The 17,935-nt window shown below is 40.5% G+C and overlaps 1 protein-coding gene across 2 annotated transcripts; it reads left to right on the top strand.

The window, feature by feature from the left end:
- The first annotated feature begins 901 nt into the window (after positions 1–901).
- On the top strand, positions 902–17,206 carry chrng (cholinergic receptor, nicotinic, gamma). Of its 2 annotated transcripts, XM_028593084.1 has the most exons (13): positions 902–1,192; positions 2,142–2,221; positions 3,566–3,702; positions 3,785–3,829; positions 3,913–4,037; positions 4,214–4,369; positions 14,482–14,579; positions 14,684–14,884; positions 15,163–15,277; positions 15,370–15,484; positions 15,616–15,883; positions 16,316–16,449; positions 16,534–17,206. In XM_028593084.1, the coding sequence occupies exons 1-13, from the start codon at positions 1,170–1,172 to the stop codon at positions 16,753–16,755; spliced, it is 1,719 nt and encodes a 572-aa protein (XP_028448885.1). In that variant the 5' UTR covers positions 902–1,169; the 3' UTR covers positions 16,756–17,206. The 2 variants fall into 2 exon arrangements, with proteins under 2 accessions (XP_028448885.1, XP_028448886.1); XM_028593085.1 differs by lacking the exon at positions 2,142–2,221.
- Positions 17,207–17,935: the final 729 nt, after the last annotated feature.

Here is a 17,935-nt window from a genome sequence, read left to right on the forward strand (position 1 = left end):
ACTTTACCAGGCACGGGTCAGAGCAGTAGTGGGCGGACGACCTTTGACCTTCTACAGTCTTGTGGGCCTAGAGAACGAGTCATTCTACCGCAGTGTGCCAAGAATCATCGCTTTGGCGCTGGAGGCACTGAAGACTTAACTTTGTCTTAACAGGAAGTGAGATGAGATGAAAAATAAAAGACTGACTCAAATGAGAGATGATAGCACCACACTCAAGGAGACCTGTTTGCACCAGAAAAAGCCTCGTCATGGGACAGAGAGACGCACATATTTCGCACACTCACTCAAACTTTACTTCTTCTGCTGTCTCTTGTAAAAAGGATTATTTTGTTTTCCCCCTATCTGAGAGCCTGACTTTGGCTCAAAATGAAAACACAACCATGAATGTATCAATCCAACTATAGCCCACCCATCATGCCACAGGATTTTTTTTTATTTGGTTGGAGACGCTGCCTTGTCTAACTTATGAATCTGTACAAAAATGATAAATTATTCATATTGTCTTTTGCAAAGGTTGAGCCTCTTGTGAAGCACACAGACTGTATATATTATTTGTATTCTTACCTTATTCTTACCATATTTATTTGTATAGAGAAAATCATTTGTATTTTTGTTAAAAAAAATGAAAAGAAAATCTATATATAAATAAAATTAAAAGTTATTAATGCTAAGGCATGTTGTGTTGAGTGTTGTGGTAATCTGTAGTCATCAAATTTCACGTTTGATGTGAGATATTCAAATTAGCTGACAGCAATGCTGCTAATCCTGCAGTATGTTGCTGCTGGTGCACAGCCGTTTTTCAGGTTGCTGATTGGTTCCTCTTGTGACCCGAGGTTGACCTAAATCCCCAACCCTTTAAGGGTAAGCTTTCCCGTCAACACTGCAGCTGCTGTCCTGTGCTGGCCAGGACCTCCCACCCCCTCCTGTCTTCACTCCTTATTTCCAGGACGGGGAATTGTAACTGGACACATAACTAAGCTGACCTTTAGAGTCTCTTATTGTCTGTCATGAATCAAGGCATTGCGAGTAGAGACAACTGTTGCTTGAGGAAGTGACACCCTTGAGTTGCCGGCGTGACCCGTCGTTGCTGCAGAATGTGTTTACTGTTATCCGCCTCACTCTGGTTGCCAAGTCTCAGCTACTGTTTGATCGTGGTGATGATAGGCTGAATGAGCCCAAAAAAACAAACAAAGTAAGTTCACAACTAATATCTGCCCAGTAATCTGTGGTAGTTTTCTAAAAAAGCTAAAAAAGGGATTTACAGAGATATGAGTGGAACAGCTGAGTAAACACTCACACGTACTTCTGTTGCAACTCTTGCCTCTGCCTGGTGTGTTTATGTGTATGTGGGAAGTGTGCCAAATCATGGCAGGGACAAGTAATTGTGACGCACACACGCAGAGTGATGATACAGAGCCTGGCCAGTCATCACAGAGAGAGTGCTGTAACTGAAAAAGACTTATCACCTGTTGTCTTGTCCACTGTACGGCTTATTTGAACTTTCTGGCTGGCAGACACGCACAATAATGCTGCTGTCTCCCTCTCTTTATCGTCTAATCTTCCTGTGGAGAACAGATTTGACAATGGCTTCAGGTGGAAAAAGTTAGCTTTTTATAGATCACTGATGTGCTAAATTCGCCGTCACAGAATCCATGAGTGTTACTTTGTTCATGTGGACGTCTGAATGACAACAGCCAGGTGCACTAAACAGAGTTATAATACAGAGTGTGATTTGATGGTGTACCTTAACACTGGAGGGCAGCCATGCCCTGACTACAATGCCCAAACTATGTGCATGTCATGTTGCCTGTGTGTGTGTGTGTGTGTGTGTGTGTGTGTGTGTGTGTGTGTGTGTGTGTGTGTGTGTGTGTGTGTGTGTGTGTGTGTGTGTGTGTGTGTGTGCGTGTGTGTTTGTTGTGACAGCTGGCTATGCAGTTACTGGAAATAAACTCTTGGATTTAACCCTAACAATCATCAACTCCCCCACCAACCCCCAACCATTCCTCTAAACCTCAACCCATCCCATCAGCCTTGACTATTGCTGGGAAACACACACACACATTCATACTGTACACACACAATTTAAGTGCCAGCAACCCCATCACGTAGTGTCCAAGTGATCATAGCTTTGTCTCGGACAGCGCAAAACACACACTAATGGATTCTGGAACTCCGCTCTCCCTGTCACTCTTCATGAGGGCGTTCATGATTTCTGCCACAGGTAGGCTAATTGATCCACTGCCACATTTGGGAGAAATTACATTACATAATATACAATATCTTGTCAGTTTCTAAGGATTTGCACGGTGTGGTGGGAATTTGTGAAGTCAGATTTTCAACTGTGATAACATTTAATACATTTGAACTTGCACAAAGTTTAGATATTGCTTTCCCTATTACACATCATGCTTGCGTTCTCGCATTCAACAAAATGTGGTACTCATCTCCCGGACAATTTTCATTATACTGTAAAGGTTACAGTGCACCAGTGCTGTTCTTCAAATTGGTTTAGACAGATTCAGTAAATAATGAAAAAGGATTTACTTTTCTTGTAAATATATATTGTTACCGAATTGCACTGCATTATTTGGCAGGGCCTGTGTATAAAGTTGCAAAATCAGACTTCATTTGTAGTGCTGGACCATGTGTGTGTTCAGTGAGCTCTTCTGCACAGCCTTGTTATTCTGGTTAATCAGACAGAAATTGTAGTAGACTTCATGCTGATTCCGGTTTTACATTTATTTGAGGGGACCATCAGGTGTTTGCTGTGATATCTGATACAAAGTAATGCTAGACACCAACCAAGCAACATTTGTTTGTGGTTAGTAGTTGGCCAAACCTAACTCAAAGCTAATTAGAGAGGTATTGAACTTGCTTTAGTTAGTTTGATCTCTTTAAAAAAAAAGGTTTGGCTTGTTTTAATGGTATTTAATAATAATACTGAAATAATGTTTCTTTTTATTCCTGTCTGTATTCCAACAAAGTGTCGTTGGAAATCAAACTGGGATCTGGATTTAAAAAGGTCAGCAGGGTACTCCAGCCATATTGCACTTATATACAGTGTAGTTGAGGCAGATTCAAAAATAATGGTCAGAATTAAAGTAGCAAAAGCTGAGATATCCTGACTTTTTAAATAATCAGAATGCCTCCTCAATGCCCACGTCTTTCAAACTTCACACATCATATCTATAATGTGGTTTTTTTGTTAATGTCTCAAGCCCAAACTGAGATAATCCTGCTGACATCAATATGACATCATCAGAGTTACTTTTTGTATTATTACTATTACATGTCATATAGCTGACGCTTTTATCCAAAGCGATTTACAATTGCTATATATCAGAGGTTGCACACCTCTGGAGCAACTAGGGGTTAAGTGTCTTGCTCAGGGACACATTGGTTGATGTATCGCAGTGGGAATCAAACCCGGATCTCCCGCACCAAAGGTTGAGGCTGAATAGAGCTTCTCATGACAGGCAAACTGAACTTAATATGTTTGATGGCGTGTCCCTTTAAATAAGTCCCTTTGCTATCACTTGCTTTGGTCTCTCATGTTTTCTTGCAGCATCAGCACTCAACCTTGAAGGCGAACTGTTTAAGGATTTGATGAAGGGTTACAACAAGAACGTCCGGCCCATGGAAAACAGTGGTGACATCACTCAGGTCGACATCAAGATGACGCTTACCAACCTCATCTCTCTGGTGAGTGAGGTTCAGTCTGGTGATTTTGATTAGTGTCTCGGGCCTGATAGTTCATATCCTTTACTAAACTATCTCTCCTTAGAATGAAAAGGAGGAGGCTCTGACAACAAGCGTCTGGATAGAAATGGTAACCTTACACACACGTCACCTGCTGGATTGCTTTTTATCTGCTTTGCAATGACATTAAACCCAAAGTTTGTCTGTATGTAGCAATGGTGTGACTACAGGCTCAGGTGGGACCAGCCACCCAGATCAGCCCTGTATGGGAACATCACCTCTCAGATGCGGATTCCCTCCAAGAGCATCTGGCTGCCAGATGTCATACTGGAGAACAAGTGCGTGCAACAACAAGAATTACCGCCATTACCGAATTATCAGACAATCATTTTTGTGTTTTTACTGTACCAATTGTAGATTTAATATTGTGTATACATACAATACAATAAGTATATATACAATGAAGAAAGTGTGTGTGTGTGTGTGTGTGTGTGTGTGTGATTCCTGTGCACAGTGTGGATGGACAATTTGAGGTGGCACTTTATTGCAATGCACTGGTGTCTCCTGATGGCTGTGTGTACTGGCTGCCTCCTGCAATCTACCGCAGTGCCTGTGCCATCACTGTCAACTACTTCCCATTTGACTGGCAGAACTGCACCATGGTCTTCCGGTGAGTAGAGACGAGATCTGTTGGGATTTGATGACTGGCCAGTGAATAGTATACGTTACTAGATACTATAACTCTATTAAGAATATGAAGCACCTCAAATTCACCATGTATTTCTCAAATGTGTTGTCTAGTACAACTAAGAACTTAGGTTTGACTATTGAGAACACAGAGGTCATGTCCTCAATGGTTTCTGGATTTTTTTTTTTTTTTTTTTACCAACCTGACAAAGACAATAGTGGAGTCTAAAGGCTGAGTCAAGCCATTATTAGAAAAAAACATTTTAAATTTCACAGGTTTTAGCTGAAACATATTAGATTTAGTAAAGGAGTTTAGTTTTTCTCCCCCTGTTACACCCTGACAGTATGAAGAAGGCTTTGAAATTGAATTTAGACTACCATGTCAGGTAAAATGTCAGGAAAATGTCATTTAAACTAAATAAGTTATTTGTTAAGTGAAATAATCAATAAAACTAGAAAATACATTTTCTGCATAAAATGTTGTGAAGGTTAAAAACTAAAATGCTAAAGCTAAACTGGATTGTTGCCATAATTGCGTAAGAAGAAGGTAAGCTAGTTGGATAATGGTTTAAATTGGTATGAATTTCAATAAAATATTGAATAATACCAATAATGTATTAAACAAGGGTGGAATATTTTGATAAATATTTTTTTTTATAAAGGTTTTGTTGAAAAGAAACGTCATGAATAGACACACCGAAAAAAGTGATACAAAAGTCGTAGTACAGTTTATTGAAAAAAGTGAAACCATAAAGTCAGAGTATTGTATGTCCAGAAAAGTCATAGTATAGTGTGGCTTTCATCTGGACATCTGACTCAATACACAATTAGCACTTGATAGGAATCATACTCCAACATCAGAAATCCCAACCAGTCTTCTAACATACTGAGCTAGAGAACAAGGCTTGAAAAAATCATAGCATTGTATGTTGAAAAAAGTCATGAAGAAGTCCTTGTATAGTATGTTGAAAAAGTCATAAAACATCATGCTATGGTATGCTGAAAAAAAATCATTAAAAAAAGTCATAGTATAGTATGTCGAAACATTTTATAAAAAGTCATAGAATAGTATGTAGAAAAAAGTAATAACACAGTATGTCAAGTTATAAAAAGTCATGGTATAGTATGTTGAAAAAAATCTGGAAAAAGTCATAGTATGTTGAAAGAAATTATGAAAAGTCATGGTATAGTTTGCTGAATAAATTTATAAAAAGTTATCGTATTGTATGTCGAAAAAAAGTTATAAAACGATAGGTAGGTTGAAAAAAATCTGAGTAAAGTATGTTGAAAAACCTCACAAAATGTCATAGTATAATATGTCTAAACAAGTGATAAAAAGAGTCTAGTATGGCATGTCAACAAAAAAAGTCATACTATAGTATGTAGAAAAAAAGTGATAACAAAGTCATAGTATAGTATGTCGAAAAAAGTCATAGTATAGTGTGTTGAAAAAAGTGATAAAAAAGTCATAGTATAGTATATCGAAAAAAAGTCATAGTGTAGTATGTCGAAAAAAGTGATGCAAAAGTCATAGTATAGTATGCCGAAAAAAAGTGATAAAAAAGATGTGCTATAGCATGTCGAAAATAGTCATAGTATAGTGTGTCGAAAAAAGTGATAAAAGAGTAATAGTATAGTATGTCGACAAAAGTGATAGTATAGCATGTCAAAAAAAGTGATAAAAAAGTCATAGTATAGAATGTCGAAAAAAGGGATAAAAAAGTCATAGCATAGCATGTCGAAAATAGTGATAAAAAAGTCCTAGTATAGTATGTTGAAAAAAGTGATAAAACAGTCATAGTATAGTATGTCGACAAAAGTCATAGTATAGTATGTCAAAAAAAAGTGATAAAAAAGATGTGCTATAGCATGTCGAAAATAGTCATAGTATAGTGTGTCGAAAAAAGTGATAAAAGAGTAATAGTAGAGTATGTCAACAAAAGTGATAGTATAGCATGTCGAAAAAAGTGATAAAACAGTCATAGTATAGTATGTCGACAAAAGTCATAGTATAGCATGTCGAAAAAAGTGATAAAAAAGTGATAAAAAGTCATAGTATAGTGTGTCGACAAAAGTCATAGTATAGCATGTCGAAAAAAGTGATAAAAGAGTAATAGTATAGTATGTCGACAAAAGTGATAAAACAGTCATAGTATAGCATGTCGAAAAAAGTCATAGTATAGCATGTCGAAAAAAGTGATAAAAAAGTCATAGTATAAGTATGTCGAAAAAAGTGACAACAAAGTCATAGTTTAGCCTGTTGAAAAAAGTGATAAAAAAGTCATAGTATAGTGTGTCGAAAAAAAGTGATAAAAAAGATGTGCTATAGCATGTCGAAAATAGTCATAGTATAGTCTGTCGACAAAAGTGATAAAAAAGATTTGCTATAGCATGTCGAAAATAGTCACAGTATAGTGTGTCGAAAAAAGTGATAAAAGAGTCGTAGTATAGTATGTCGACAAAAGTGATAGTATAGCATGTCGAAAAAAGTGATAAAACAGTCATAGTATAGTATGTTGAAAAAAGTGATAAAACAGTCATAGTATAGAATGTCGTAAATAGTCATAGTATAGTATGTCGACAAAAGTGATAAAAAGTCATAGTATAGTATGTCGAAAAAAGTGATAAAAAAGTCATAGTATAGTATGTCGAAAAAAGTGATAAAACAGTCATAGTATAGCATGTCGAAAAAAGTGATAAAAAAGTAATAGTATAGTATGTCGACAAAAGTGATAGTATAGCATGTCAAAAAAAGTGATAAAAAAGTCATAGTATAGAATGTCGAAAAAAGGGATAAAAAAGTCATAGCATAGCATGTCGAAAATAGTGATAAAAAAGTCCTAGTATAGTATGTTGAAAAAAGTGATAAAACAGTCATAGTATAGTATGTCGACAAAAGTCATAGTATAGTATGTCGAAAAAAGTGATAAAAAAGATGTGCTATATCCATCCATCCATCCATCTTCGTCCGCTTATCCGGTGTCGGGTCGCGGGGGGAGCAGCTCCAGCAGGGGACCCCAAACTTCCCTTTCCCGAGCAACATTAACCAGCTCCGACTGGGGATCGAGGCGTTCCCAGGCCAGGTTGGAGATATAATCCCTCCACCTAGTCCTGGGTCTTCCCGAGGCTTCCTCCCAGCTGGACGTGCCTGGAACACCTCCCTAGGGGGCGCCCAGGGGCATCCTTACCAGATGCCCGAACCACCTCAACTGGCTCCTTTCGACGCAAAGGAGCAGCGGCTCTACTCCGAGCTCCTCACGGATGACTGAGCTTCTCACCCTCTCTAAGGGAGACGCCAGCCACCCTCCTGAGGAAACCCATTTCAGCCGCTTGTACCCTGGATCTCGTTCTTTCGGTCATGACCCAGCCTTCATGACCATAGGTGAGGGTAGGAACGAAAACTGACCCGGTAGATCGAGAGCTTTGCCTTCTGGCTAAGCTCTCTTTTCGTCCAACGGTGCGATAGATTGAATGCAATACCGCACCCGCTGCGCCCGATTCTCCGACCAATCTCCCGCTCCATTGTCCCCTCACTCGAACACAACCCCAAGGTACTTGAACTCCTTCACTTGGGGTAAGGACTCATTCCTTACCTGGAGAAGGCATTCCATCGGTTTCCTGCTGAGAACCATGGCCTCAGATTTAGAGGTGCTGATCCTCATCCCAACCGCTTCACACTCGGTTGCGAACCGATCCAGTGAGTGCTGAAGGTCGCAGGCCGATGATGCCATCAGGACCACATCATCTGCAAAGAGCAGCGATGAGATCCACAGCCCACCAAACTGCAACCCCTCCCCACCCGACCACGCCTCGATATCCTGTCCATAAATACTACAAACAAGATTGGTGACAAAGCGCAGCCCTGGCGGAGGCCAACCCTCACCACTGAAACGAGTCCGACTTACTACCGAGAACCCGGACACAGCTCTCGCTTTGGTTGTACAGAGATTGGATGGCCCTGAGAAGAGACCCCCTCACCCCATACTCCCGCAGCACCTCCCACAGTATCTCCCGGGGGACCCGGTCATCCGCCTTCTCCAAATCCACAAAACACATGTAGACCGGTTGGGCATACTCCCAGGCTCCCTCCAGGATCCTTGCGAGAGTGAAGAGCTGGTCCGTTGTTCCACGACCAGGACGGAATCCGCATTGTTCCTCCTCAACCCGAGGTTCGACTATCGGCCGAACCCTCCTTTCCAGCACCTTGGAGTAGACTTTACCAGGGAGGCTGAGAAGTGTGATACCCCTATAATTGGCACACACCCTCTGGTCCCCCTTTTTAAAAAGGGGAACCACCACCCCAGTCTGCCACTCCTTTGGCACCGTCCCAGACTTCCACGCAATGTTGAAAAGGCGTGTCAACCAGGACAGCCCCTCCACACCCAGAGCCTTGAGCATTTCTGGACGGATCTCATCAATCCCCGGGCTTTGCCACTGTGTAGTTGTTTGACTACATCAGTGACTTCCGCCTGGGAAATCGACGACAATCCCCATTATCCTCCAGCTCTGCCTCTAACATATAGGGCGATTAGTCGGATTCAGGAGTTCCTCAAAGTGCTCCTTCCACCGCCCTATTACCTCCTCAGTTGAGGTCAACAGTGTCCCATCCTTACTGTACACAGCTTGGATGGTTCCCCCTTCCCCTCCTGAGGTGGCGAACAGTTTTCCAGAAGCACTTTGGTGCCGACCGAAAGTCCTTCTCCATGTCTTCTCCAAACTTCTCCCACACCCGCTGCTTTGCCTCTTTCACGGCAGAGGCTGCAGCCCTTCGGGCCCTTCGGTACCCTGCAACTGCCTCCGAGTCCTCCGGGATAACATATCCCGGAAAGACTCCTTCTTCAGTCGGACGGCTTCCCTGACCACCAGTGTCCACCACGGTGTTCGTGGTTACCGCCCCTTGAGGCACCTAAGACCCTAAGACCAGCTCCTCGCCGCAGCTTCAGCAATGGAAACTTTGAACATTGTCCACTCGGGTTCAATGCCCCCAGCCTCCACAGGGATGCACGAAAAGCTCCGCCCGGAGGTGTGAGTTGAAAGTCTGTTGGACAGGGGCCTCCTACAGACGTTCCCAATTTACCCGCACTACACGTTTGGGCTTACCAGGTCTGTCCAGATTCTTCCCCACCCCTGACCCAACTCACCACCAGATGGTGATCGGTTGACAGCTCTGCCCCTCTCTTCACCCGAGTGTCCAAAACATACGGCCTCAGATCAGATGAAACGATTATGAAATCGATCATTGACCCTTGGCCTAGGGTGCTCTGGTACCAGGTACACTTATGAGCATCCCTATGTTCGAACATGGTGTTCGTTATAGACAATCCATGACTAGCACAGAAGTCCAACAACAAACAACCATTCTGGTTTAGATCAGGGAGGCCGTTCCTCCCAATCACGCCCTCCAGGTGTCTCCATCATTGCCCACGTGTGCATTGAAGTCCCCAGCAGAACAATGGAGTCCCCACTGGAGCCCCATGCAGGACTCCAGTCAAGGTCTCCAAGAAGGCCGAATACTCCGAACTCCTGTTCGGTGCATATGCACAAACAACAGTCAGAGTTTTCCCCCACAACCCGCAGGCGAGGGAGGCGACCCTCTCGTCCACCGGGTAAACTCCAACACAGCGGCGCTCAGCCGGGGGCTTGTGAGTATCCCCACACCCGCCCGGCGCCTCACACCCTGGGCAACTCCGGAGAAGAAAAGAGTCCAACCCCTATCCAGGAGTATGGTTCCAGAACCAAGACTGTGCGTAGAGGTAAGCCCCACCAGATCTAACCGGTAGCGCTCCACCTCCCGCACCAGTTCCGGCTCCTTCCCCCACAGAGAGGTGACGTTCCACGTCCCCAGAGCCAGCGTCTTCCGCCCGGGTCTGGTCCGTCGAGGCCCCTGACCTTCACTGCCACCCATGTGGCATCGCACCCGACCCCAACGGTTCCTCCCACAGGTGGTGGGCCCATGTGCTATAGCATGTCGAAAATAGTCATAGTATAGTGTGTCAAAAAAAGTGATAAAAGAGTAATAGTAGAGTATGTCAACAAAAGTGATAGTATAGCATGTCGAAAAAAGTGATAAAACAGTCATAGTATAGTATGTCGACAAAAGTCATAGTATAGCATGTCGAAAAAAGTGATAAAAAAGTGATAAAAAGTCATAGTATAGTGTGTCGACAAAAGTCATAGTATAGCATGTCGAAAAAAGTGATAAAAGAGTAATAGTATAGTATGTCGACAAAAGTGATAAAACAGTCATAGTATAGCATGTCGAAAAAAGTCATAGTATAGCATGTCGAAAAAAGTGATAAAAAAGTCATAGTATAAGTATGTCGAAAAAAGTGACAACTTAGCCTGTTGAAAAAAGTGATAAAAAAGTCATAGTATAGTGTGTCGAAAAAAAGTGATAAAAAAGATGTGCTATAGCATGTCGAAAATAGTCATAGTATAGGCTTTCGACAAAAGTGATAAAAAAGATTTGCTATAGCATGTCGAAAATAGTCACAGTATAGTGTGTCGAAAAAAGTGATAAAAGAGTCGTAGTATAGTATGTCGACAAAAGTGATAGTATAGCATGTCGAAAAAAGTGATAAAACAGTCATAGTATAGTATGTTGAAAAAAGTGATAAAACAGTCATAGTATAGAATGTCGTAAATAGTCATAGTATAGTGTGTCGAAAAAAAGTGATAAAAAAGATGTGCTATAGCATGTCGAAAATAGTCATAGTATAGTCTGTCGACAAAAGTGATAAAAAAGATTTGCTATAGCATGTCGAAAATAGTCACAGTATAGTGTGTCGAAAAAAGTGATAAAAGAGTCGTAGTATAGTATGTCGACAAAAGTGATAGTATAGCATGTCGAAAAAAGTGATAAAACAGTCATAGTATAGTATGTTGAAAAAAGTGATAAAACAGTCATAGTATAGAATGTCGTAAATAGTCATAGTATAGTATGTCGACAAAAGTCATAAAAAAGTCATAGTATAGTATGTCGAAAAAAGTGATAAAAAAGTCATAGTATAGTATGTCGAAAAAAGTGATAAAACAGTCATAGTATAGCATGTTGAAAAAAGTGATAAAAAAGTAATAGTATAGTATGTCGACAAAAGTGATAGTATAGCATGTCAAAAAAAGTGATAAAAAAGTCATAGTATAGAATGTCGAAAAAAGGGATAAAAAAGTCATAGCATAGCATGTCGAAAATAGTGATAAAAAAGTCCTAGTATAGTATGTTGAAAAAAGTGATAAAACAGTCATAGTATAGTATGTCGAAAAAAGTCATAGTATAGTATGTCGAAAAAAGTGATAAAAAAGTCATAGTATAGTATGTCGAAAAAAGTGATAAAACAGTCATAGTATAGCATGTCGAAAAAAGTGATAAAAAAGTAATAGTATAGTATGTCGAAAAAAGTGATAAAAAAGTCATAGTATAGTGTGTCGAAAAAAAAGTGATAAAAAAGATGTGGTATAGCATGTCGAAAATAGTCATAGTGTAGTCTGTCGAAAAAAGTGATAAAAGAGTAATAGTAGAGTATGTCGAAAAAAGTGATAAAAAGTCCTAGTATAGTGTGTCGAAAAAAAAGTGATTAAAAAGATGTGGTATAGCATGTTGAAAATAGTCATAGTGTAGTCTGTCGAAAAAAGTGATAAAAGAGTAATAGTATAGTATGTCGAAAAAAAGGTGATACAAAAGTCATATTATTGTATGTTGAAAAAAGTCATAAAAACAGTCATAGTATAGTATGTGGAAAATAGTGATAAAAAAAAAGTCATGGCATGTCGAAAATAGTCATAGTACACCATGTCGAAAAAAGTAATATAAATAGTGACAGGAAGACAATTTTTCTCTTCATCGGTTTGTATTATTCATTACTGTAATGTCGTTCTTAAAACCTATTACACCATACAGGATTTGAACAAGCAACCTTTCATCTTCCAGTTATTCTCTTATTTCCCTAAGCTATCTGACCTGACAAGAACAGTAACATGTTCGTCTTTTTCCTCTTTCACTTAGTATTCAAATCATGTTGGATTTGAACATGCAACCTTCGGTTTTCCAAGCTTGCCCTTATGCCTCTAAGTTATCTGACCTGACAGAGAACTTCTTTTTTTTGGCACATTTGTCTCTTTATCTTTAGTGTATTGACCTCAAAACCTACCAAGACATGTAGGATTTCAACACTGAACCTTCCAACTTCAGATCATTCTCTTATTCCTTTAAGTTATCTGACACAAAACCATTGCTTTAGGCATATTTATCTCTTCAGTCTGTTGGACCTCACAACTTGGTGAGCTATATAGGCCTTGAACAGGTAACCTTCTGCCTTCCAATCTGATCTGACAAAAGACTCATTTTTGGCTTATTTGTCTCTTTTTCTTTAGTGTATTGGACCTTAAAACTTACCAAGACAAATGATAGTGTAGTATGTTGAAAAAAGTGATACAAAAGTCATAGTATAGTATGTCAAAAAAAGTGATAAAAAGTCACCATGAAAAATCGACCTTTTGTCTTCCAATCATTCTCTTATCACCCTAAGCTATCTGACCTGACATGAATGTTTACGTGTTCGTCATTTGCCTCTTTCACTTAGTATATTGCACCTCAAAACAAGACATGCTGGACTTCCACTGATTCTCTTAATCCTCTAAGCTATCTGACACCGAAGATATGTTTTTGGCATATTTGTCTCTTTCTCTTTAGTGAATCGGACCTCAAAACTTACCTACACGTGCATGATTTGAACACTGAACCTTCTGTCTTCAAATCATTCTCTAATCTCTCTAAGCCATCTGACCTGACACAGAAGCTATGTTTTTGGAGTGTTTGTCTCTTCGTCCTTAGTGTATCGGCCCTCAAAACTTCCCGAGATATGTAGGATTTGAACACTCAACCTTCTGAATTCCAAAAGTCATAAAAAATCATAGTATAGTATGTCAAAGAAAGTCTGGAAGAACAAGCAAACTCCACACAAAAAAGAACTGCTTACATTGGGAACTAATCCAGGGGTCAGGGCATACAGGACCTACTTGCAGCATTGTAAAGCAATGTGCCACCATTCCACTGATTACAGTATCTTCAAAACCACTAATGTGGAAAAAGTAATAAAAACATCATTGTATTGTATGTTTAAAAGTCAAAGTATAGTTTGATGAAGAAGTCATAGTATAACATGTTAAAAATGGTCATAGTGTAGCATTTCGAAAAAAGTGATAAAATGTCATAGTATAGTGTGTGGAAAAAAAAGTCATAAAAAATAATTGTATAGTTTGATCAAAAGTCATAGTATAGTATGTTGAAAAAAGTGATAAAAAAGTCATAGTACAGTATGTCGAAAAAAGTCATAGTATAGTATGTCAAAAAAAGTGATAAAAAAGTGATAATATAGTATGTCGAAAAAAGTGATAAAAGAGTAATAGTATAGAACATTTCAACAAAAGTGATAAAAAAGTCATAGTATAACATGTCGACAAAAATGATAAAAAAGTCATAGAACAGTATGTCAGAAAAAGTAATGAAAAAGTAATAGTATACTATTGTTGAAAAAAGTTATAAAAAGTCATAGTATATTATGTCAGAAAAAGTCATAAATAGTCATAGTATAGTATGTTGGAAAAAAAAGTGATAAAAATGCCATAGTATAGTATGTAAAAAATAGTTATAGTATAATATTTTGAATACAGTGAAAACAAAGTCATATAGTATGTCAAATAAAATATTAAAAAAATCATAGGATAAAAATGTCATTGTATAGCATGCAGCTGTGCTAACCACCAAGCCACCGAACCACTGACTACAGTATTTCAAAAACAGTCATATGTGTTGATAAAAAATGTATAGTATGTCGAAAAATGTGATAAAAACATCATTGTAGTTTGTCCAAAAAAGTAGTGCAGTGCCTACTTGCTGGTTCTATTTGCACACACAATCAGGGGTAACACAAGTTTAATTTGTAATGGGTAGGGTTGAATTGTGGCAATACACAGTGAACACACCAAGGACAATGATTTCTTAATTCATGGTTTCTTTTCACCACGCTCTTTTGTAAAAGTGATTAGATGGCTGTGTTTGTTGTGGTGACAGACCATTTGTCTTCTCCCTGTGTTCAGCTCGCAGACTTACAGTGCCAACGAGATCAAACTGGTTCTCAAAGAGGAGGATAACCACACGCTAGAGTGGGTGGATATTGACCCGGAGGCTTTTACAGGTATAGCAACATTTGAACGATAGATTTTGAATGACAGTTCAAAATAACACAATGATTATCTAAATGTAGCAAAATGTCCTGCAATCTCATTTGGTTGTTGTAAGAAAATGGAGAGTGGGCCATCAAACACAGGCCGGCTAAGAAGGTGATCAACACTCATTACACTAAGGACGAGCTGGAGTACCAGGAGGTGGTCTTCTTCCTCATCATCCAGAGAAAGCCCCTCTTCTACGTCATCAACATCATCGCACCCTGTGTGCTCTTCTCCTCCCTCGGCCTGCTTGTCTACTACTTACCTGGGAAAGGTGTCTTTTTTCTCTCACTTTGTGTATCTACAATCTTAGATAGTCAGACCTCTGTCACGTCAACTTTATCCAAGTCTGGACAATAGATACTAGAAAAGGGACATCATTTATTGGGGCGTTGTTGATAGGAGAAGCCTCAGATCTCATCATCAGGATTTTCTCCAGACCTTCATGTGCTTGGCAAGACAGAGGTCTGGCCCCGCGTGGTTACAATAAGTCATTAATAAATGTTTTTCATCAACACAAAACCTGACTAATTATTGGTTTGAGTTTTGCAGCGGGTGGTCAGAAGTGCACCATGTCTATCGCCACTCTTCTGGGCCAGACTGTGTTCCTCTTCCTTATTGCTAAAAAGGTTCCAGAGACTTCGAGGGCAGTGCCTCTTATTGGAAAGTAAGTTTGTGTGATCACTCTTCAGAGTTTTGGTTTAACTACAGCTGATCTGACGAGAGAAACAGATGCGGTTAATGAACTTTTGACTGCAGGTATTTGATGTTTGTGATGTCAGTGACCACCATGGTGGTGATGAACTGCGTGATAGTCCTCAACGTTTCCCTGAGAACCCCAAACACTCACATAATGACCGACAAAGTCCGAAAGGTGAGAATGTGGCCAGGCCAAACAATTTTGTAAATGTTGTTTTCATTAAGAAGCTACTGAATGAAGGTGCTGTAAAATAAACACAGGTCTATTTGCCACTGCATTACCCTCTGACCCTGTGTCCTCTTCAGATTTTCTTAAACATCCTGCCTCGGCTGCTGAGGATGCAGATGCAACCCTGGATACCAAGCGGTGACAGACAGACTTCAGAAACTGGAAACGGTGAAACTCTGGCTACAGATAGGAACGGCTTGCTCCTGGTCCCCTGCCGACGCCGCAGCTCCATGACGCTCATCACCAAGGCAGAGGAATATTCTATGAAAACAGCTCGGTCTGAACTCATGTTTGCCAGACTCAAAGAAAGAAACGGGCTGATGAAATCAGTATTAGAGAAGCTACGTAAGTATTTGAATGAGTTTGCATGTCAAAGTGCACATGAACAAAATGTGTCTTTACCCCCTGTTATAGAAAAACTCAGGAGCAGCTTGACTTCTGGATACATGAAGGTTCTGGAGACACACACAAAAGCATTTAATGGAATCTCGATTGAGGAGAAATTAGGCAAACAGTACAGTGTGTCATGTCCCATTACCACGTTTCCACTGACCTCCAAAAGGAGACAGTCCTGAAAAAAAACATACCCTCATGCAGCTGCCTAGACTTCCTAAATATGTAGAGACACACACAAACATATAATCACGCATGAACAGGTTTGGTAATTGAATTTTCTCCTCCCCTGACCTGAAAACCTAGGAATGACCTGATGTTATCTAATTTTTTCCCTTTGTCTCATCTTATCACAACATGGTGTTTCTGGAAATTTGTACACAGATGATGGGCTGCAGGGGGGTACAGCTGAGCAGCTCAGTGCCAGCCTGGCAAATGCCTCTCCACAGCTGAAGCAGTGTGTGGCCTCCTGCAAACACATAGCCGAGACTGCAAGGCAACAGAATAACTTCCAGAATGTAAGCTCTGCATTTTTATATTCGTTCATTTCCAGGGGTTAAAATCATAACAGTGATAATCTCTGATTTTTCTTCCACTCCCAGGAGAACGAAGAGTGGTTTCTGGTGGCCCGGGTGATCGACAGGGTGTGCTTTATTGTCATGGTGTCTGTGTTTTTTATCGGTACGATTGGCATCTTCCTGATGGGCCACTTCAACCAGCCTCCCTCCTCGCCTTTCCTCGGGGATCCTAAGAAGTATCTCCCTCCAACAAACAACCTCACTGATCCCACTGAAAGTGGGATAGGAGCAAACTCCCTGGGGTGAACCGGGAGAAAATCTCCAGATTGTATTCCTTTAATCGCAGTGGGAATCTGACGCCGTCCGTCGGTGATCTTTCACTAATGACTGGTACACAGAGAGACTGGAGAAGATGTGGGGGTCTGTGGACAAAGGTTAAGTCAAACATGCTTGTTCACGGCAATAAAGGATCCACTGCACAGATGTGGATCCATGGTGACGCATACTGGTATCAGCTGTGACTGATTGTTGAGGTTGATGATGTTTTTTTTGCATAAAAGTTGTATAAGAAATGCAAGGGCATGTTCCTTTGCTCTTCCTGTTCCCAGCTCAGTTTTTGATGTAAATTGCCTTTTCGTTTTGATCAAGTTGAAGGCCATCGTGATGTACTACATGAGACATTTGTTGATCACACGTGTAACAGTAAACAATGTGCCAAATGAATGCTTTTATCAATAAAAGTACAACTGTAATCTCATGATGACACGCTCTCAGACATTTCTTAATCCAGGGTTTGACACTGTTTTCAAGGTACATAGAGAGCATTGACACACCCCCCCACCGGCTACCCCCGAAACACAGACCCACTGTGCAGCCCCCCACCTCTGGAAGCAGGATTTACATGGTTGAGTGGAGCCGGACAAAAGGCAGATCCGGCTGGTTGGGATGGAAACAGAGTCAGGGGGTGAGACAGAGGGGACAAGAGACACACCCACACACTCACAAAGCCAAACATGACTATGTGAATATTCACACAAACACACAGAGGTGGTAAGGAGGCTTTTGCTTCACCCCTCCGGATCATGATGACTCCTGGATGTTTGCCTGGCCTCGGCCTTCTCACACTTTGATTACCAGAGTAATCCTCCAGAGTCAGGAGGAGGTTGACTACAGATGGTAAGCAAGAGACTTCTAATGCTCTATTGTGCCATTTTCTGTCTTTAAACTATGTAATATAACAAGCGTTAAATGCTGCAGAAGATGTTAACCATGTGGGCACCTGTTGTACTCTTTTACCAACCACTGTCTATAAGCAGGACACGAGGGAGGGGCATTATGGTACTTTGATGTGGAGGAATATACTGTAGAGTGCTGCATGCAGCTGCAGAATGAGACCAAACTGTGCAAGCTGAGTGTGTGTGTGATGTGAATAAGAAGGAGGCGGAGGCTGGCTGCTGTGATGAAATTACTTTGTTTTAAGGGGAGG

This window comes from Perca flavescens, chromosome 12, assembly GCF_004354835.1.
Source record: "Perca flavescens isolate YP-PL-M2 chromosome 12, PFLA_1.0, whole genome shotgun sequence".
Classification (NCBI taxonomy): domain Eukaryota; kingdom Metazoa; phylum Chordata; class Actinopteri; order Perciformes; family Percidae; genus Perca; species Perca flavescens.